Below are 23006 nucleotides of genomic sequence, written 5' to 3'. Positions count from 1 at the left end.
GAACTATCAGATATTCCGTTAGGAACACTGGCGATAACCTGGGTACCCTGTTGAACTAGTACCATGCCGTATCAGTGTGCTGACTCACACTGGGTCAGCCTGTGGTTTGGTTGGTTATGACTCTGTGCCTGTAATTAGATGCTTGCTGGTTTAAATCCCATGATTGGCAGAGTAATTTCACAGTCTGGCTCTTCAGCAAGGCCCTTAACCCCCAAATGCTCCAGGGACTGTCTGACCCCGCTTTAGCTATTCTGCATATCTTTTGGCAAAAGCATCTACTAAATAAAAAAAATGGCTCACCAAACCGGTTAAGCAGCATGCTTCCACCACAATACCCCTCTATATCTCTTGCCTAATACTCGTTGTGTTTAAAATACCCCGCATCACCTTACACCGTGAGAATTCTTTATTTCAAATCGAGTGTGATATATAATTATTAAAGCTCTGACTCTTTCACACATAGCCTAGGTAAATTTACCGTCATTAAACTGCAATACAATTTAATCTCTTTTCCTTAACGGACGACTATTGTCTACGCTTCACACATGTGTTTACAACATAAATTTGAAAAAGAGGACGGCTGGCTTTAGTTTTTATGGCTTCAGCCCACAGCAGCCTTTCCTATCGGTGTGATAATTGATACCGGACAATGTGGCTGCGCGTTCAAACAGACAAAAGCCAAAACTTAAACTTGGGTTTGCTTTACGTTTCAACCAATCAATGTCCGGCAATCGGCAGCGCAGCCAATGACAGGGCTGCAGTTGGGGAAAAATGCTTTGTGACGTTTGAAGGCGGTCCTGTTAAAAAAATCGAACCATCCCACTTAGAAAAAGAAATTGAAGAACTGGAAGGAATGACAGGCATGTATTTACCTTTGCGGTAGGGTATGAGGTAAACTTTTTGAAAATAAAAAGTTCGTTATTTAATTTGTGTAATCATCGGCATTTTGATTATTTTAGGACACTCAACACGACATCTAGTTATAAGATATACCATACCCTTCATGGCTTTGATTGCTGCTGATCGCAACTGCAGAGTGAACTGCTCTATAGCTATTTGCAATAAACCTGAAGCTGGAAGAGAGACTATTCAAAGTGCGCGCAACCACAGGGACAGGAAAATGAAGCCAACTGAAGCGGAGTTTTCCACCGACGGCCTGCCCAAGGCTTTCCTGCACAGTCTGCGGACGCTGTTTGATATCCTGGATGATGGGAAGAAGGGATATGTGCATATATCCGAGATCGAGAGCCGGTGGCAGGGAGCCGACACGCAGGATTTGCCGGGAGGGGTGCTGGAGTGCCTGCGGCGGGTCGCCCCACCGCACGGTTACTTGACGTTTGAGCGCTTCGTGGCAGGACTTCGGTACTCGATGCTCAACCCCGACAACGGACACTTAAAGCCCCGGTCCGGGGTTCCCCAGCGGCAGCCACACTTGCATTCCACCGGCCAGAAGCAAGGTCCTCCGCAACCACGGCAAGCGCCTGGGGTGAAATCACAGGGCTGCGCCCCCGGTGCCCGTACTGTGGAGAATAACGTGCGCCCACTGGGACCCAGCAATGCGGTAAATACGCAGCAGAACCGGGCCAGACATGAGGACTCAAACCCTGCCTGCCAAGGGGAGTGGGGACCCACTACGGCCCCAAGCGTCACCGCCCGGTACAGCAACTCCGGGTACGACAGGACGGGTAGAAGTTTGGAGCGGATCCCGGTTGCACCCGAAAGCGGTCCGCATGCAGCCGATTCGGTCAGAAATGGGAAACAGCCGCAGCAAGGTCCAAGCCGGAGCAAGGTCCGATCGATAGAGTCACTGGCACTGGAGTCGCCACAGATCCACAAAGGAAGTAAGTTTTGTGCTGAGCGAGCATTTTGCTTTTTAATTCCAGCTAATTATATCCGAGGTACCTCAGCACATTTAAGGTATATTGGTCGTACGTTATGTGAAATTAATTCCTTTCATTTTACGCCATCGCAATCTGATAATGCATGCCAAAAATGAAGGGTGCTGGTAGTTCAGTGTTGAAGGGGGCATGGCATCCCCCAGGTGCACTAACTCTGGATTGTGGTTGGGGGGGATTTGGATTAACCCGAAAGCTTTGTCGATGCCACATGTCCAGAGGGGACAGGCACTCGTTCCTTTTCCCTGGACTCAAATGTCTTCCCTGTATGCATGCAGCTGTACCGCCGAGGTGGCTGTAATTTGCAGGTTAGGCAAATAACGGGCCGAGTCCACTCTTCCTGGCACCCTCCTGCTGGTATCTAGGGCTGGGTCTTTATCCTTTTTCTCGTAAATACACGGTGCTAATCGGTGATTCAGGGCTGAGGCGCGCTTCGATGAGTCGCGGCACGTTTGTTGACTGATCACCCCGGAGGATTTGGGATGGTGTGAAGCAGATTCCGAAATACATGCAAACGGCGTACCGCATTATCACAACAATTACTGTGCTTTGACATCACCCAGGACTCTGCTGGAGGTCCGACCCATCTCTATTGACCATGCGGCCAGGGGAGGTCCGGTTAATTAGCCCAGGTTCACCCGACCACACGGTTTTGCCCTGTAGGAGGAAACCAGATCAATAATGTATGCAATTCCACACACACAGTGGGGCTGGGACGCAATCCATCCAACCTTGGAGGCGTGCGGTGACAGTGCTACTCATTGAGTCATCATGTTGCATCTTAAATCTCACTTGATGGTGGAAAATGGCAGGATTAAATGACATTGGTAGTAAATATAATTTTAGCCCAGTGGCACAGGACAAACTGTTTAACCATGGGGTGGGTTCATTTGCATTGATTCTAGCCCAGATTTACAGAACATGCAAATATTGTGCTGATTCTCTGCAAAATAAACTCCAGCAGGATATGAACTAAACAGTTTTATATATAGCATTTTTAGTCTTATAGGTGTCTATAAGAATGACTGGATTGTGAGCTTGATTTAAAACGATATTGGCTCCTATATATCAAATGACTACTGTTACTAACCCTCAGTCAAAATGATCTGTGGTTCTAAATCTGACCCTACTGGCCAGAAACCCTGGTTACTTGCACCATTTGGGTGAGACTGGAGAGCACAGTGGCGTAATCTCTGCACATACTGTGGATTATAGCGGATTACATCTTGTTGGTGATTGAGGTGTGGCAGCAGAGAGCAGTAATCCTATAGTAACACGTCTCTGGGAGCCTGTTTCTTCTGGGAGCCACGGGTAGCACTGGGGTTATGTCCTGATTGGGTAATATTGAGACAGCATGGGGGATTGTGGGAAACTGGCAAGAAATCTATTGTGGGATTATGGAGATGGGGCAAAAACATAAAACAAGTAAGTGGGAAAAATGAGTAATGAGCACTCTGGCCAGGATTTAGTGGGTTTTAATCCTAGATGGGGCACAGAAGACAGGCTTGGAAATAATCTGTGAATAAAAAGCAGTACTGTCCCTCGGTATCCAAGGGGATTGGGCCAGGACCCCTCCAGGAGCACCAAAATCCACAGATACTCAAGTTCCTTATGTAAAATGGCGTAGTATTTGTGTATAACCAACCCACATCTTCCATGGTACTTTAAATCATCTCTAGATTACTTATTTGCATTGTATTAGGTATTATGCTTTGTTAATAGATATTATACTGTATTATTTAGGGAATAGTGACACAGAAAAGAAGTCTGTATATGTTCAGTACAGACGCAGCCATCACATTACATATAGAAATTATAGTTACGAATACAGAAAATATTAATATATTCTTTCTCTTCATTTGTGTGTATTTAGTGTAGTACTTGATGCGTGGCAAATTCAAATTTCTCTTTTTGGAACTTTCTGGATTTTTTTCCCCCCAAACATTGTCGATTGAATCTGCAAATGCAGAACCTGCATCCAGTGGCCGACTGGATATCAAGCTCTGCGTCTAAGGAGCCCTCTTCCTCGTTGCTGCCTGATTTCCACTGGATTGTCTCTTGTCTCACCCCATGTGTTGCAGGGTGGGGAGGCGGTAACTAGGGAAAGCAGTGCTTGTTGAGGCTTGCTGTCGTGCTCTGGATTAGCTGTGAGCTGTCTACAGAAGAACTAGTTTGTGCTTTTACACGGTGTACCAGTACCTAGGAGTAGATACCCCCCACACTGTCTTGGGTTCACTTTTTTGACAGTAAATCCGAGCTAGTCTTATAGGTGATTGACTAACCACACTGCTTTTCTCCACTGGATTGTGAGCTTTGTTGTGAACAAAACTGGCTCCTGTAAATGAGATGGCTGCCCTTATTAAATTACTCTGTACTCTGTAACGGTTAAGTTGATTAAAAATGGGGGTGGTTAGTAAGATAAAAACAAAGGATAAATTAAAGGGATATGTATAAAAATACTAGATGGTGTGTGAACTAGCATTATGTACAGCATACATGTTAGGCAGTTTAAAACATTTATATAATGCAGAGCACACATGTATACAAGACCACCTGTACACAACAACCTTGAGGTGGCCAGCTTTGTCAGTTGTCTACTAATGGCACCTTACTGGGTGTTCCCATGCCACACTGACTCACCTGACTTATAAAGGAATGAAGAAAATCAACTTCTGAGTCACCAATTAAATTGATGTGACTACGGGCAATTTTAATTAAAAATTACTCCCCACACTCTGTCCTATGTAAATGTGCGCACAGAGTTCGATTAGTGATGCACATCTGTTATTGTCTTACTAATTACACACTTTATGGGTAAAAAAAAAGAAGCAGTATTACACTCATAATACACTAATATTGTATGGGGAGAAATGGAAGTATTAATCTATAGGATGTAAGCTGATTTTAAGATGAAGTACCATTGCTGTCTGTGGTTGAATATGATGATGTCACGTTTCATGTAAGGCATAAGTCCCCAGCATTGAAATCCACATTGCTGCAGTTACCCACCATCACCTTGAAATTCACCGGCCATGTGACAAAACTCTAAAGTTGACAGGTATTTAAATACATGGGTGGGGTAGGAAAAAAAGTAAGAATGCAAAATCAGGACAGCCTCTAACAGTGAAAGAACTGTAGAAAAATACTGCCAGCCTTAGTGATTAACGTTTTGAGGTCTGTTACGTCTGCTGGGCAATCACCAGGAGAGGCAGCCCTCTAAATCCTCTGCACTTTAGGCACTGATCTGTCGGTGTTGTATCTGTCTAACCTTGCCACCTTTAATTCTCAGGTCCTGCCTTTGGCTTCTGTTTTCAAACCCATTGATTTGTTCTTTTTTACATGGTTGCAGAAATCCAGGTCAAAATCCACTCGTTAGTATAACTCCCTCTAGTGGCCATTTTGCTTAAAGCAGAGAACAGCAATGATGGCTGCTTCGCAGAAGTGGGTTTCGGCTGTCTGCACGGTGGCGTTTAACCACAGGCGGTTCTAGAACCTCTTAGCAACAGCAAGTTACGGCACCTCCGTAACCGCGCGCTGCGCTCTTTCAGGTCTCAATGACAAGCGATTACATCGACGCGCGTGCCGCCTATTTGCGCGTGTCTCAATGCAGAACAACTGTGGTCTATTGTTCGTGTGCGTGCACGCGCGCGCGTGAGCGAACTAGCTGGCTAATATTCTTAAGCGTTGTTATAGAATTTTCAAGTTGTGCAATTATTTTATTTCTGACTGGCATAATTTTAAACATATCAAATAATGTTGTTTCTGACCAAAACAACTAAGCGGCCCACCGACTGGCCACTACGGGTATACCACGGTCAAATACTAGAATCGCCCTTAATTTCCTAGTGAGCTTTAATTGACATTATCCATGTTTTACACCTATTAATAGCTTCAAAATAGACGTCCTTTGCTGTATTTATATGTATTTGTCCAAATGAGAAATATTATTTGCTACATCTGTGCAAGACAATGCAAGTCGATCTAGCTAAGAGCCTCTGCCAAATACCGTCAATGTAAATGTAAGACAAACAAAACCTAACCTGAAATGAGGTTTTATTTTCCAAAACAAGCATGTATTTGTAAAAGTGCTACCAAGGCGATATTAGTAAAGTGCTCCACTAGGAATTCCTCCACCTGCCCCAGACTGACCCAGAATCAGTGGTGGTGCATAAATTAGGAGGAAGACAAAGGAAAAGAGGAAGGCCAATTTATGTGTTTTGTGGACTCTGTACTGGTTATATGCAGTTGATTTAACGCTAATAGAATTTGAATATTCGTGACAATGATTTGAGTTGTGGTCAGGACCAAAAGGAAGTGCATAGGAGAGAATAACAGACTTGTAAAATCTGGATTCCTTGGGTCTATTTTGAAAGGCTCCTATTTACACAATGTTATGAGCAGAGTCACCTTATGAATTTGGTAGGTTTGTTCATCCCTTTGCATTAACTGGATGCCTTTTTTTGCTGTGTCTCTACATCCGTGTATGTTTGCTTTTGCTTTGTAATTTACTGTGTTGTCTTGTAGTTGTATAAGGTCTGTTACCTTAAGGGGCAGCTGAATGTACTTAACCTGGTCTGAGTCGCACATATTATCAGGCTTAAAAGCTGAAATAAAACTGAAATGTACTACAAGCCACAAAGAAGACAGCCAAAGTGAGTGTTCTGTCTAAACTTAACAATAAAACTAAATTTGATAATGAGGGATTTTTGTGTGTTTGCTGATTTATGTACATTTACATGGATGTATGCTTTTCTGTGTTCATTGTGTCAAATTTTCACAGACTTTTTGAATTTTCGCTGAATTGCTGATGATGTGACATCGTTTGCCAAAAGGCCCGGCCTCACCAGCAGGGCTCGCGTCCCTGGGAGCCGCAGCGCGCTCCTGCAGTTTCAGCACAATGGCGGGTTGTATGTAGAGTTCACCTCTGGGCCCCATGTTCTGTTTGTGCAGGTGGCGATGAGGGCAGAGGGTTGCCCCGGTCGCAGAGTGAGACCACCGCGGGATTGGCTGGAGCCAGGCGGCATGGGCGGAGCAGAGGGGAGCAGAGGCGCCACACCATCAGCAACGGGGTAGACTATGGAACGGTACTAAGCACACAGCCGCAGACCCGGGCATCTGTTCTGTTTTTTGTCTGAGGAAGTGGACCAGCTTTTCATTCTGTCATCAGCCTTCCTGAGTTTCCAGCAGCGGTGCCAGCAGAATTTTTTTCATAGGGTTGCCAATAATTTTTATGGGGTGGTAGAAACACCAAGGAATAATATCAATAATAATAATAATCATTAGAATCTAGCTAGCTCGGTTTATTCCATTCCAGTGTGTTTCGAGTGGAACATTGCTAAATAATTAAAAATACAGGTAATTAATTTAAAATGCAGCAAGAATAATCCCGGCTCGTCCAGGAGAAACCACATGTAAAATCAAAGGTTTTACGGACGTGTTCATTCAGGAGTGTTGTGGTGTAAACGAGTTGACTGCGCAAACTGAGGGCAGGACCTGCCTGTGCGGCTACCGGCCCGGCGGCCTGTGCGGCTGGTGGCCTGTGCGGCTGGTGGCCCGGCGGTCTGTGCGGCTGGTGGCCCGTGCGGCTACCGGCCCGGCGGCCTGTGCGGCTGGTGGCCCGTGCGGCTGGTGGCCCGGCGGCCTGTGCGGCTGGTGGCCCGTGCGGCTACCGGCCCGGCGGCCTGTGCGGCTGGTGGCCCGTGCGGCTACCGGCCCGGCGGCGCACCACAGCTTTCCATGGATTCGCTTATGAAATAAAATCTCTACAGCTGCATTTGGGGGTGGCCACAGAGGTGGCCAGAGGTTTCCAAGGGGTGGCGCCCTTGCTTTCCAGCAGTGTTTCCTGGCGAGCCAGAGATAAGCAGGAGGTTAGGTAACAGAGTTCATTAGGTGAACAGGCGGGATCAGGCTGGGGTTGCTTCGCAACAACTGGATACAACCAGATGAAGTTGTATTTATAGTTTGTAAAATATATCTGCTTCAGGACTGGTCAGTGTCACAGAGTGCCAGCATTGCATTCTGGGTAAAGGGAAAAAAAGACAATGGAAAAAGGGGTGACTGAGGAGCTGTTCCAAGGTCCAGGGGCTTTGTGACCTAATGGCTTTGTGACTGCAAAGTCCCAGGAATCAGATCCTGGGCGGGGTGTCACTGCTGTGCCTTTTTTTGGATGGGGAATGCTAGCTATCGTGAGCTGCCTAATCATACGTCCAGTTATAGGCATGATAAGTATGTAAATCCTGGTTATATAAATCTCCCCCGGGGCGATCGTGTTAGCGATGGGCTAATGCGTAGCCGTAGCCATCGCTAAAGCTGCCTGAATGCGTTGTAATTGTTGTATGGGCCGCTACCCAAACTTGTGTCAACAAGTTATATTCCTGTGCCCTCCCCCTCCCCACTCCCCCCCCCACTCTGTCCCTCCTCTTCTCTTTTCCCCTGTCCTGCCACATTATTCACTCCCCTCTTTCCCCCACTGCTTCCCTCTCTTTTTCCCTCAAAGCAGCTAGACATACTCTCTTCTGTTGTCTCTCTCCTTGCTGCACTCCTTCTTCTGCTCTCTTTCGGCACCGCCCCTTTCCCTCCCTCCCCCCATTCCCCTGTCCCGGCCGGCCGGCCGTGCGTCTGTCCCCATGGTAATGAGTCGGGTCGGGCCAAGGGGCCTGGGAGCAGGGGACTCGCCTGGTCAACCTGGCCCAGCATGGACAGCGGTTTGGGCAGCCTACACGACAGTCTTCATCCCCTTGAGCAGCAGCCTGTGTAGCAGCGAGGCACTGCAGTTTTTCCTCTGGGTGAGTGGGAGGATTAAAACTGGAGGGAGACAGCAGGTAGGACTGGCAGTTGGGCAGTGCTTGGACTGGGAGCCAAATGTTTATCTGTGATGTATGCCGCATGTCAATATTTAGACAAGGGGTTAAGAGGTGAAGCTCTGTAGGAGTACAGGGTGTCCGTGGGCTGATATTTTGACTGACTGCCTGTCTGCTGCTGATAAGATTTGCGATGTTCAGGAGAGCTGAGCTGATGTCTGGGAGGGCACGGGACCCTCGATTTTGCCGGTGCTGAGTGACGTTTTTCTTTTGGAAGATGGATGCAGAAGGGTGAGGCTCTCGCTCGGTGCCCTTCTGTCCGTCTGTGGCTGTGTTTTGTTTCATGGAAGCTTATTGGTGGAGGCCGTGGTGTGACTTTCGCTTTTGGGCCTGTTGGCGATGTTGCGAGCCTAGAAATAGATGTAAGCCGCAAGACCCCAGCTGTATCATCTCCAGCTTCTGCTCTTTCAGCCGTGCAGAATTTCCCCCCATTGTGTAGTAAACCCCCCACCCTGTTCAGCCCTATAGAAAGTGCATTTTTCCGGCCCACCACTCAGACTCACAGCCTGACATTTTGGGTTGCACTTTATTCCCCATATAATGGCTGCCACTTCCCCCACCCCCGTCCCCACCCCACCCACCCCCCACGTTCACCCATTCTCTGGCCGTAGCTCTGATTAATAGGTCCTGGGATAAGTGACATTGTTATTTTCAAACAAACGTCCGTATTTCACTGTTGTTTGAAAATATGCTTATCAATAAGTAGCTATTTAAAATGTCGTTAAAAACGGCGTGAAAGGAGCGAATGTGCCGCGTAAGTTAGTGAACAGTTGAAGGTGCGAGGAGGAGGTGCAATTGTGTCCAAAAGCCGGGTTTTACGGAGCGTGAAGCGCTGCCTGCCGTTGCCATGACTACAGGCTGGGAATGGGCCAGTGTTTCAGAATGACTTCAGGAGGAAGCTGCTCCAAGTAGCTGCCAGCTCTATTTCCATATTATGAATCAACGCTGACAGTATTTTAAGTGCATTTTTTTGTCTTTAGAGGCGAAACTCCTTGTCATTTGAATTCCCTGAAATGAAATGACCTCCAGGCACCTCAGCAACGGATTACCCATAATGCATTGCTACAAAAGGTGAATAAGGTCCCATCTTCCTTCTTTGCCATCACCTAGCTGAAGCAGATGAAGGAACTGGAGCAGGAAAAGGACTCCTTGCTTGCTGGGCTGGACGTCATAGAACGGGCCCGGGAGTGGTACCAGAACCAGATCCAGAATGTGGCAGAGAAGCAGAGGCAAATGGGCCAGACCAACCCCAGCACGGTGAATATGATCCTGATTCTGCTGCTTGCATCCAAGCTATCAAAACCGCCTCAGGTTAATCTTAAAATAATGGCCGGGCTGACTAACGTTAGCTGCCACCAGCATGGTAACATGATGCCCCACCAGTGTGGTTAGTAAGACCTGACACACTGTTTTCTGTTCTTATTTCGACTATCATCACCTCCAGGATCTCTTCCCGGAGTCCGGTCAGGGCCGTCTGAACCTCCTGCTTCCTAAGCTGCAGGACGTCAACCGCTGCCTGAGTGATCTCATCTCCTGCTCCGGAATGGTTAGTGAGAGTCGCCCTGTTTCATGTTTCACCTTCTTGTCGGTTTGTCGGTGCTTCCAACATCTGTTGGTAACTCTGCATATAACAAATGCACACTGATCCTGCTGAAAAAATTTCTAACATGTTTGCCTTATGTTACCTGGTTTTAATGGATAGTTACTTTCTTGTGTGGTGGGCCAAAGCTAGCACTGTCTCCACCCTTGGGGTCCCTTTCCTGAAGTTAGCAGATATTCACTGAGCAAAGGCCTCTGTATTGAGCAGGAATTTCAAAGTCACATTTTTTTTTCCTCCTCACTTGTGTAGCCCATCACATCTCATGGTGCTCCCCCACCGGCCATCCCCTTGAACCCACAGCCACCTCCCCCAACTGCACCAAATGCCATTCAGAGATTGAAGGACCAGAACCGGCTCCTCACCCAGGTCAGACTCTGCTACAACCCTTGACATTTACACAATCATCAAAAAAATCAATAAGCCATTGTTTTCTGCAACCCTGCTCCAGTTTTATCTCTGAATCTGCCACTGAACAGTCTTTCCTGTCCTTTTCTCTGCCTTTTCTCTTCCCAACACCATCCCTTCCCCTGTTCCTCTGCTTTTCGTTTGTGCTCAGGAAGTGACTGAAAAGAGCGAGCGGATTACCCAGCTAGAACAGGAGAAATCTGCTCTTATCAAGCAGCTTTTTGAGGCACGAGCTCGTAGTGCCCATGACAACAGCACTTTGGACTCCACCTTCATCTGAGTCCACCCAAAGGGGCGGGGACAACCATAGGCTCCGCCTTGCCCTGGCCACTCCTGTGACTGGAACCCCCCCTAAGCTCCGCCTCATCAGGCCACTCCCATGACCTTGCCTACCTAGGCTCCGCCTTCATCTGGCCACTCCCATGACCATGCCTACCTAGGCTCCGCCTTCATCTGGCCACTCCCATGACCTTGCCTACCTAGACTCTGCTGTAATCTGGCCACTCCCATGACCTTGCCTACCTAGACTCTGCTGTAATTTGGCCACTCCCATGACCTTGCCTACCTAGGCTCTGCTGTAATCTGGCCACTCCCATGACCATGCCTATGTAGGCTCCGCCTTCATCTGGCCACTCCCATGACCTTGCCTACCTAGGCTCTGCCTCATCAGGACACTCCCATGACCATGCCTACCTAGGCTCCGCCTTCATCTGGCCACTCCCATGACCATGCCTACCTAGGCTCCGCCTTCATCTGGCCACTCCCATGACCATGCCTACCTAGGCTCCGCCTTCATCTGGCCACTCCCATGACCATGCCTACCTAGGCTCCGCCTTCATCTGGCCACTCCCATGACCATGCCTACCTAGGCTCCGCCTTCATCTGGCCACTCCCATGACCATGCCTACCTAGGCGCCGCCTTCATCTGGCCACTCCCATGACCATGCCTACGTAGGCTCCGCCTTCATCTGGCCACTCCCATGACCATGCCTACCTAGGCTCCGCCTTCATCTGGCCACTCCCATGACCATGCCTACCTAGGCTCCGCCTTCATCTGGCCACTCCCATGACCTTGCCTACCTAGGCGCCGCCTTCATCAGGCCACTCCCATGACCTTGCCTACCTAGGCTCTGCCTCATCTGGCCACTCCCATGACCTTGCCTCCCTAGGCGCCGCCTTCATCTGGCCACTCCCATGACCATGCCTACGTAGGCTCCGCCTTCATCTGGCCACTCCCATGACCATGCCTACCTAGGCTCCGCCTTCATCAGGCCACTCCCATGACCTTGCCTACCTAGGCTCTGCCTCATCAGGCCACTCCCATGACCATGCCTACGTAGGCTCTGCCTCATCAGGCCACTCCCATGACCATGCCTACCTAGGCTCCGCCTTCATCTGGCCACTCCCATGACCATGCCTACGTAGGCTCCGCCTTCATCTGGCCACTCCCATGACCCAAGCTTCACCTTCACCTGACCCTTTGCGAGACACTGGCACGATGCTTGCCCCTCTTCTCCCTCTACTTTTTGTACTATGGAGTTCTTCCAGGGATGAACCCTACTTCCATCACTTGAAAAAAGCTTCTTAATAAGAGGCTTATATTGGAAATACATCAGTCACTTTCCAAGTTGGAGTGAATCCCATTAAACTCTTTTATTACCTTTTTAATGAGAAACTATTTTCACCCTTGGTTTGTTTTAAGCTATCCCCCTTAATGGAGTGATTTAATTCTTCATGAATTTAATTAACCTAATAGTGGCTATACACTTCCTTATGGATGGTTGGTATTCAAAGCCGACAGGGAATATTTCGGCAGTGCTGGTGGCTTTTGCCAAACCAAGAAGACGACAACCACTCATCCTTCGGACCTTACCATTAATATGGATGGATTGGCTCAGTGCTACATTTTTGATTAAATATCAACACCCCCCACCCCCCCCCAAAAATCCCTTCAGTGAGTGTGAATGACCTGAGAAAGAGCAAATATTCCCCAACGGGGGAACGTGTGGGCGGGACGAGAAAGGAACTTGCATGCTGAAGAGGTTTGCGGCCTTGAGCTGTGACCTTCATCCGATTGCACCCCCCACGGCAAATGGAAACGGAAGTGACTGGAAGGTGGTGCAGTTGGCATCGCGGAAGTGTTTGTGTTTGATGGAACAGGACCGATGTTTTGCGACCCCCCCCTCTCTCAAGTTGGTGCGAGTGTGATGCTGGGGAAGAGGTAGGTCACTGTAGGTCGAACAAGCTTGAGTTGGATCTGCATGTTGTGATCAGCTCTAAATTGGATTAAGTAATAGGGAATCGCAGTACATTCTCCATTCTACCCCTCCATAACCAGTAACTCCCAATCTTGGTGGCGTACAGATTTCTTCCAGGGACTGTGTCATCCCTGAATGGGACGTCTGTTTACACTACATACTGCATTGTGCTGATATTTCAGGCCACACAGACATGCTGCTGTCCCCCGTAGTCTGTAATCTGCAGATAATGGTTTTAAGGAAACTGACTGTTCAGTGTTGGTGTTCTGAGGGACTGTGTTTTGGAGCTTATTTGTATGCTGTTGCTTTTGAGGGGGGATGAACCAAAAAACTGCAATGGGGGTGCTCTCCTTTTTGAAAATGTGGTCCAAAGAATGTAGGAAGCCAATGGAAATTTCCATTTCTCGCAAATGCAGATGGCATTTCTGCATATGCAGTACGTACTGTTTACATATTAATTAGTCTTGTTTGACTGATGGATGCTGTGTCTTGTCAGAGAAGGCTATGACCCTTACCATCAAACAGATGTTTACACATCCTGCATTTTTAGATTAGAAAACATTCTATCTTTCATGTGTTACGGCAAAGCTCATTTAAAATGACTAAAAGTGGATTTAAATATATATATATATTATTTTAAAATGATATATTGACTTTACCCATGACTTTACCCATAAGATAAATATCTTTAGTAGGTTCCGTATACATTGTAAATTAGTGTCACCAATAACGTAGTTTTTTCATGAGCCCATTTATGTACATGTGAGTTTAAGAATGAGTTCAAATTAGATCTAAAAAAGGAGAAAAATCCTTATTTACAGTTATATAACTATTTAGTCTGGATAAACATAAAGGCACGCAACAAATATCAAGGAGTTAGAAAGCTGCCAACAACAACATAGACCCCCGAGTACAGCTTCTAACCTTTTTTTATTACTAATTGATCTTTTTGACATGTTTTAGCAGTATTGCAAAATTGAAACCACTGTCCTATACTTGACAGGACTGTCAACTCCTGCTTGACCGCAAGGTTACTGAACCCATACATGCACCACCGATAACCTAAGCGAATTGTATTCTCCTTATCAGGCGTGTTGTGTTAGCCGATTGCTGTGGGAAGGTGCAGGAGTGATACTTGAGAAAGATTCTGAATGTATTAAAATGTTTTTTCTTTATCCTACCTGCGCTTTGCATTGTGTTTTTAAATTATAACTCATATTTGAACTTGTACGAGTATAGAGAAATGGTGAGAGATCCTGGTCACTTTTTGAACAGAGCTGTATGCATTTGTATGTCAGAGCAGACTGGTCATGTTTTATGGTTCCATCCATCCAGCCTATTCCAGGAGAATTCACTCCATTCACAGGCGTTTTCTTCTGTCATTCTGTTTAAGTCTTCGTTTACCTGCTGTCGCTTGTAAATAACAATAAAGCATGAAGTACGTAGCACTTAAATGTGTTCCATGTAATATCTCTTTAATTTCCCAACACAATTGGAGAACTGCTCGTTTATTGATTAGGGACTAAAATCTCACACATTGCAGTTCTCCAGACACTTTACATCAAATGAACAAGAAAACTTTGAGCTGCAGTGGGTTTCTTAGTCGATCAGTCAGATAAGTCATAACTTATGAGACTAACTGTAATTGATTATCAGCTGGAGAAACAAATATCCTCCCCATACAAGCAAGTAACAGGAAAAAATATATATTTATTGATATTAAATGTTTACGGTGACAATAGAAATGACATCGAGGTTCAAAAAAACCTACTTAATGACAGGTTCTTCGCTAGGGGCCCCTACCTAACTTGTGTAAATGACATGTCTAGTTAGCGATCAGATAGATCAGAAGCAAGCATCAACAAGCCAGCCAATTGCAATATTAGCAGGTGGATACAACCAAATGTGTGGAATAGAACTCTTAGTCAGAATTCACAATAAACTAACAGCTATTTCGTGCATTTTGTAGAATGGAGTCAACCGCTATCATTAAATTGCATTTACTTCAAATGAGAGTCTCTCTTTTCATGTCCTGAAACAGCAATAGACTAGTTTAAGTGGGAATGCTTGCCACTGATGTACACCTTAGCAATGGACACAGACCTTCTAACCACTGAACCTTATGAGACCTTGCACTCCATTAAAGTCACCGCAGTCTGCACCACCTGAACGTCGGAATCATGCCTTGGTTCCGAGGTGTTGAATGGACTCTGACACTGGAAACACTCCCATCAACAAACAGAGTATCGAAGCCTTCAGCTTTGCAATCTGCCAAGTTAAAGTGAAAATGTGATGTGCTTTTGGCTACGATTAAACCATACTATGGAGCACCATGAAAGCAGTGAGTTTTACCGGGTCTGTTAATGTGCTTGGTGCTGATGACATCGCTGCCACCCTGCGGTCTTCCCCTAAGGGCCTTGTTTTCCTAAACTCCATGTTATCATTTCATAGCCGTGTCACGACTTTCTTGAGGATCCGAGATTTGAAAACCAAGAAGTCCAGTTATTTTCTCTTTATACCTTTATCAGACATCACTCCACCTTAACATGGTTGACAATGTTCTCTGGATCCTCATGTTGGCCAACAGCTTTTCCAGACCTAATACATTCATATTAAGCTTCATTGGCAGGGGTGCGATTTATTTGTCTTACATGCACTTACACTTCATGTATATTTGCCTAATGAATAAAGTCAACTGCCACATACTCAATAGACTTGCTTTAGAATTGAACACCAATAAAACTTAATTGTTTAGCCAAAAATCTATAAATATGGCACCAAGAGAGCAATCTGGGGGTGTAGAAAAGCCAGCTCACCTCCTGGTTTATCCGCCACCTGTCATCAAACCCGCCACGTCATCCACGTGTAAGATGTTACACTTTGTTACACTGACTTTCAGAAGTGTACCGTCCGACTGTTGCATCACTTGTTTACGCCGCATTTCCGACAGGCACCCATTGCCTGTTGCATCAGCACTGATTTGTGCCCATCATTACAGTTTCTTGGTGTTTTCCACCAGCTGATTAATTTTCATTATCATTCATTTGTCTCACAGTGTCCATTCAGTGCCAGGAGCTCCAGGTGGGTCTTGCAACAATGTTTTGTAGTTCAAGAACCTGCACCCTCCATTGCAAAGAAGAAGGAACCTAAGACCAGTCCACCAGCAGGCAATTTCCACTCGTCTCTCCCACTGACCTCCATGGCCTGGCCGCAGTTCCGGTGGTGCTTGGCCACACTGTACGTCGTCCTTTTCTCTCGTCTTTGGTCGTGACTCAGCGCAAAACTTACAAACGAAGGTTGACGACAGACTGACTGTGACATCCATACACTGCCATCGTGCTCACGGGTAAGACCAGTCTGATTTCACCATGTAGAGAGCTGGCCTCTATCTGTGTACTGGTATCATACCACAACTACAATTAACACTATTAGTTTCAGGAATGCTAATGCAATTAACACAGCAATTTGGGAATGATTTACAGGTACAATAAAACGGAGAGATTCTAATTTAATTTCTCCATTTACAAAAAATAAAATGAAAAACTGAGCATTGTACATTAGTTTCATACACATTAATAGGTTTTATCATTTACTTTTTTTTTTGTTGTTGCTAGATTTATATATAGGCCTATTTCAACACAGGTGTATGTTCCAGCTGTAATTAATTATACAGGCATTGTCCAGTTGGGGATTGAATTCTTTTAATCTTATTCGCCGTACAATTACATTTACAAATTGATTCCATAGTTTTGGGGTGAATTGTACTGGTAAGAAAGCTAAAAGTAAACGTATTTTATTTATTCGAATGAAATCATCGCTATCAATGCATGTCATTTTGCATACTCAAAACAATAAAAAAATTAAATTAAAAAACAAAACACTCGCCAATGCGGGAAGGTAAACAGAGTACTGTGTATTTCTTTTGTTCCCTTTATATGTGCCTATTATTAGATTATTAGACAAACAATGAATGCGATAAGAATAAATACATTTAATTTTCCACGCAACCATATACTGTATATGCGACTGGAAGATGGATGAATGGACTAACAATCGCACTTGGAAATGCAGTCGGAAAAGGCGTCGTTTCATGCTCGGCTTTGGCTCAGACTCCTCTTTCCACTTTTAATAAAAAAAATCATGCTAATCATGGACATGAAGTAAAACTAGACCCAATATTAATACCGTGGGCGAGAATAAATATTTGCTATAACAGGTCAATTCATAAACAAATTCATATTTAAACTGGATGCCATATATTTGATTTTGGATAAATTAGAAAGGCCGACTTCTCATAAAATTTACCTGGATGGAAATTTTATAAACGGCGATCGCACAGAAATTTATCATAATTTACATACGCATGCACATGGATAGCACATTAAGGTACTGTAGGCGCATGAATGAAGAGATTAGCATTGACTTTTTGTAATTAATTAATTTTAAGAACGCCCTAATTAAATTTAGCACAACTGGGTATTAAATGTGACAGTTGGTATAGGACACCAGATTCGACGTGATCAAAAGTTTGCTGCACTGAATTCTCGTTAAGTAACACACCTATGAAACAGTTATTACAAATGCATGACGTACTCTTCCTACAAAGGATTATGAAAAATGACCAGAAAAAGTGTAGATCGCAAGCCTTTACTAGATATGCGGTTATTGAAGCTGGATGGAGAGAAACCGAAAAGTATTATGCTTAGGCTACTTGTAACGAATCATGTTATTCGTGTTAATTTGCAGTCAGCAGCTGGCATGTCTGTCCATACTGTTATCCTGAAGGACGCACTTTAAAGACTTAAGCGAAGTCTTCCGAGTCCGCATGTCCAACAGAATTAATTTTCTCGCAGACTCGTGCATCTCTAGACTTACGATGGTATTTTAATAAAGTGGAATTTAATAATGTAGATTAAGAAACATATACGGCGCGCTGGAGAACAAAGAGAGGAAAAGGTAAATATATACGTGCAATGTCGAGCTTAATACGAAGGACGTAAAACAGAATTGACCTAGTCTATAATTTATAAGAACGCAAAGGATATTCAGAAGGATATTTAAAATATACTTTTAAGAAAAACCGAGGGGCTGTTTTTTCGTGTGTGGAAATGAAAAAGACTCCGTTTGGACACAATGCGTCTAATGCACAAATCACTGGTACTGGATAGAAGAATTCATCATTTGTACGCGTGAAAGATCCTCAAGATGGGCTTCTATAACGAAGTTTCTGAACCTGGTCCTGATTTAAGCTTAAGTTGGCTACTTATTCGCAGTTTCCGATTCATTTGGCTTCTTATTCGACAGCGTCTCGTTTTGCGACTGAAGTTAGCTCCTTATTCGCGGCTTTAGTAGCGGGAGCGTTCACGGTGGTGAAAGCTGCGCAATTTATCATTGAGAAATTTTCTAAGTGAATTTCAACGTTGGAACTTACACATACAATGAAAATGATTTTCATGAAAATTATTGGTATTTTTTCTTAAAGTACGCGGTCCACGCGTTCACTTTTTTATTTATAATTGTATTTATTTATTGATTCATGTAAATGCACCATGTTCATAACGCTGTATGCCGGTGTATATTGTTGTATTAACAATAAACCTCTCTTGCAATATGACACCTGAATAAAACATCATATTCTTCTCAATACACAACAGGTACCTCATTATATAAAAAAGTGAAATTGTGTTGACCCAGATTGATTTAACACGGTAAAAATCAGATATTGTACACATTAGTTTAAATCAGCTGCCAGGTTTCCAGTTATTTTGGAGGCCTAAACCTCTCTGGACCGGGCAAATATGAACTTCTCAGTACACATCAGGCACCCAACTATATAGAAAAAGTGACATTGTCCTGGCCCAGACTGATTTAATACTTTAAAAATCAGATGGAAACGAAGCATGTCATACTGTAATGCACAGTGAATGAGAAGCCAGGTTTCCATGCCCATTGATATACCTTAAACCTCTCTGGGCAGTAGGATCACACATGCAATAATACAATGCCTGGATTGGCGAGCTCAGGACGAGGAGGCACTATGTACACCACAGATGAGGAGCAGACGAGAGGCACCTGGGATCATCCACACGAGGGCTGAAACGAGAGGCACCTGGGATCATCCACACGAGCGCTGAAACGAGAGGCACCTGGGATCATCCACACGAGGGCTGAAACGAGAGGCACCTGGGATCATCCACACGAGCGCTGAAACGAGAGGCACCTGGGATCATCCACACGAGCACTGAAACGAGAGGCACCTGGGATCATCCACACGAGCGCTGAAACGAGAGGCAGGGTTAAACAAGGAACAGGTGTGGCTCATTAGCGCCACACCACGGGGGAACACAGGGGAAAAAATCATGTGGGGCGTGACAGCACCCACCTCTCAATATATGGTAACATCAGTGTTCGTACCTCTGAAAAGGTCCAGTGATAAAAATGTATTATTGTTCTTATTCCACAAAATAAGATAATTTGCGCAAAAAATTGCAAAAACAAAAAGTAGATAATGTCCCACTCACACCTCACAGTTTTGGGACAAAGAGCAGGAGTTGGGGGTGTAATAATGGTAAATAAAAAAGTAAATATGGGGAAACTTCTAATGTTTTTACTTTACACACCTCCTTGCGTTTTATTGCCTACTTAAATTTGCCCAGCAAATCAATCTTTCATTCTCCACAAAAAAAAAAAAAACGCACTGGCAGTCTGGCAAGTTTCACGGCCGGCACTGGTGATATTAGACAAAAGTACATTGGTTATAGGTCAAATTTTCCAATTCATAAACATGGAGACACAATCAAAAAACGTTGTTCTTGCTCCGCTCTAAATATCAAGGATACATCGGTTGCATCCTTGCCAGGAGACCAGTCCCATAATTCATTACTCCCCTGGTTCTTTCTTGGGAAGCAAATTAGCAATACCACTCTTTCCAGATCCACAAGTATGATCTTTGCATTCTTGGTCTAGACTGGATTAGGAACTAAAAGGAGTCCCTCCAAGGGATTACAATTGGACCCAGTTCTTGTGGTGTGAATACAACAAAAGGTTCTGGTTCCTGAAAAAAGTTCCCGTGGTGTGAAAGCACCCCAAAGGTAGGCGAGTACCTGGAAGTGCAGTACGTTTATTACTCTAATCCAAAAATGGACATTTGCTAATAACAGTGCTATTATTTGTTTATCACTAGCAGTAACAGCTGGAAAAAATAGTGTACCTAATATTAATTTTGTTTTTTTTCTCCCTGTGTATTAACAGACTATCTGTTTCTAATCTTACCTGAGGAACTATCCAAGGAAGCTTCCTCATAGCTGGTCAGCATGGAAATTCACTACATCAACAACTCTGTTATATTTATAAGTAAACAGTTCAATGCCTCAGGTCAGGAATTGACCTTATTTAAGCAGTGCGAACACATGCCTGCCATGATCATTTTTTATTTGAGCCTGCAGTATGTTAACATGTTCTTGGGAATCCCAGCCAACTTGATGGTTTTGTGGCTTCTGCACAAAAACAAAGCGGACTCCTCGACCTCAGACATCTTTATTTGGCACCTGGCTGTTCTGGACACCCTCTTCTGCCTCATCCCTCCTCTGGAATTGGCCAACATCATGTACCTGACAAGCAGCAGCCTCCGGTACGTGCTACGCCTCTTCTACGGCATCAAAGACTCATCCTCGCTCTTCCTCTCCTGCATCTGCTTGGACCGCTACATGGCGGTGGTCCACCCCATTACCTTTGCGGCGCTGAAGGACCGCCAGCACCGGTCAGTGTGCGCCGCGGTTGTGTGGGTCCTCACACTGGCTTACGCGGCAGTCAAGTGCACGGGAACCATCGTAAAATTCGAGAAGGCTTTCACTGTCATGATCCTGGCCACCTTCGCTGTCATGCTGTTCTGCAACCTCTCCATACTCTTCACCCTCCGGCACTCTGGACCAGCTCGGGATGTGATGCACCCGGTCAAGAAGAAAGCCTTCAAGATGGTCCTCATCATCCAGACCATCATCATTTTCAACTATTTGCCTCCTGTGGCGCTCTTTCCATTTCAGGAGTACTTCTCTCACGATGTCTTCCACTGTTACATCAACTACCTCACCTTTGGATTCATGGATATCAGCAGCACCATCCAGCCCATGCTGTACCTGTCAAAGGAGAAGCTGTCTTGCTCACCCAGGTGCTGCTGTAAAAGGTGCTTTGACCAGGAGATGCATGAAGTCTCAACATAAAACAGCAAAGGTTTTTGGTTTATGTCTAGATTAAGTTTTTTCCGTAAGTACTGTTTTTTTGTTACAAACTTAAATGTTAACATGTAGCTACATAAATCCTCACAAATTTGCATCTTTATTATGATAGATACATAAATTATCCCTGTCATCCTCGCACAAAGTGCAGAAGGCTTCAATACTTGATGTCAAAGAAAAACTGTACATTTGACAGGTTCATTTTGGAATTCCAGGTCTCTGTGTTCTTCATAAACAAACAGCTTTCATTACTTGTCAACTGTTTTAAGAACAGGTAACATTAAATAAATTGTACTTTGAATGTTTTTCTGTTGCACTTGCTGGTCCTTGAATAGTCTTAATAGGTTTTTACTTTGTTAATAGTTATATATGCAGTTGTGTACCCATTGGATTGCTCCTGCTCCAAAACTGCTTATATTTGTACCTGGACATTCACTGGAATCTCAGCTTAACTGTGCTTATGGCTAATTGACTCCTAGCTGTGCATGTCTGTTAAATATGTAAATATAATGTGTGACGCATGGTGCATGCTGGGTTCCATCTGAACTCGCAACTTGGAAATCCCGAGTTCCTAGTCGGAAATTTCAAATAGAATGCCCCCCTGAAGTCAGAATTCTGACTCGTATTTGATGAATATACTGTATCAGATACTAGATTGTAACAAAATACTTTTTTTCTTAATGGGAACTTCAGTCAGTCATTACAAAGCAGCCTTCCTGCCTAATTAGTTTGATTATTTTTATTTGACAGCACAAACATATTTCAGGCTTGCCTGTATCATAAATTTCTGTCTGCAGCCTTTGGAGAGGGAAGAATATTTACTCGTCCTTCTGCTTTTCAATCAGACTCTCCATCTAATAACAGATACATGGATGCTGGGGTTAGTCTGGGCTGTAATTCACCCCTCTGCACCTTTCACGGTGTGTTGACCACATGCAAATATGAAGACTTTTCAACATTCACCCTAATGACCCACTAAGACCATTGGACAGCCACCATCAAACACAGCAATCTGATTGGAGGTTTCCACCTCTTCTGATTTGTCCATAAGTTACATCTAATTATATGTCAAACACAATCTCACAGTACAGCACTGCGTGGATCAGATAAAGGCCATAACCTACCTACAGCACATATAAAGTATCTAAGGTTAAAGCTGCAGACTCAGTGTGGATCTAAGCACATCTGTGACACGCCTACCTGTACCAACTCTAATTAGATGCACTACATCCACTAGCCATGTATGTTTCTATACATTTACAAATGATGATGTATGCAGCAGAACAGGGATGTAAGGTACAACACATCACACACGGCACACACACTACGGGGATTTGCTCTGTCTGTTTTGGTTGCTGATTCTGAGCCTCAGGGCCACTGATATTCTCTTCGTTTAGAGCAAACGCCTCGTCGCCCATGTGGATTCTCATATGCTTTTTCCGGATGGAGCGAGATACAAGCAGGAGAAATAGATGGTTTGTGCTTTAGAAAATCATGCAAATCATAAACATGTAGCAAAGCTGGGAACAATATTCTAGTGGATGAAACAAACATAAATATTGTGGCCCCGGTACATGGCTTTCATACGCCAGTAGGGGCAAACTTTGCCAGGACTGTGGAGTTATGCAAATATAGTATGTACATTTGCATTGCCCATATCCTTCATGCTGGTTGTGTATTTGTTTAATATTGTTAGTTCTGTCCTTTAAAGTAGTGATTATATTGAACCCTGTTTCCTCCGTTGTACCTGTGTA

General features: G+C 44.7%; 2 protein-coding genes across 4 annotated transcripts; both read left to right on the top strand.

Annotated features, from left to right (window-relative positions):
* Window positions 1-816: 816 nt before the first annotated feature.
* Window positions 817-14472, top strand: LOC111847474 (suppressor APC domain-containing protein 2). Of its 3 annotated transcripts, none has more exons than XM_023818683.2 (7): window positions 817-860; window positions 960-1841; window positions 6846-6979; window positions 9866-10012; window positions 10200-10301; window positions 10605-10721; window positions 10912-14472. In XM_023818683.2, exons 1-7 carry the CDS (start codon window positions 854-856, stop codon window positions 11038-11040), a joined length of 1518 nt encoding a protein of 505 aa, XP_023674451.2. In that variant the 5' UTR covers window positions 817-853; the 3' UTR covers window positions 11041-14472. The 3 variants fall into 3 exon arrangements, with proteins under 3 accessions (XP_023674451.2, XP_023674454.2, XP_023674453.2); XM_023818686.2 differs by having other exon boundaries at window positions 10916-11047; XM_023818685.2 differs by having other exon boundaries at window positions 821-1841.
* Window positions 12843-22587, top strand: LOC140592150 (uracil nucleotide/cysteinyl leukotriene receptor-like). The gene is made up of 2 exons (XM_072714770.1): window positions 12843-12981; window positions 16074-22587. The coding sequence occupies exon 2, from the start codon at window positions 20332-20334 to the stop codon at window positions 21235-21237; it is 906 nt and encodes a 301-aa protein (XP_072570871.1). The 5' UTR covers window positions 12843-12981; window positions 16074-20331; the 3' UTR covers window positions 21238-22587.
* The last annotated feature ends 419 nt before the right edge of the window (window positions 22588-23006 follow it).

Source organism: Paramormyrops kingsleyae, chromosome 7, assembly GCF_048594095.1.
Source record: "Paramormyrops kingsleyae isolate MSU_618 chromosome 7, PKINGS_0.4, whole genome shotgun sequence".
NCBI classification, from domain to species: domain Eukaryota; kingdom Metazoa; phylum Chordata; class Actinopteri; order Osteoglossiformes; family Mormyridae; genus Paramormyrops; species Paramormyrops kingsleyae.
Note: the sequence above shows the minus strand (reverse complement) of the source record. Positions and strands in the feature narration are given on the sequence as shown.

Bases quoted from the DNA above. Each gene is read 5' to 3' on its own strand.
- LOC140592150 (XM_072714770.1), top strand. From the start codon at position 20,332: ATGGAAATTCACTACATCAACAACTCTGTTATATTTATAAGTAAACAG.
- LOC111847474 (XM_023818683.2), top strand. The intron at 1,842-6,845 runs GTAAGTTTTGTG...CTGTTTGTGCAG, and splicing joins GCCACAGATCCACAAAGGAA to GTGGCGATGAGGGCAGAGGG. The intron at 10,302-10,604 runs GTTAGTGAGAGT...TCACTTGTGTAG, and splicing joins TCATCTCCTGCTCCGGAATG to CCCATCACATCTCATGGTGC.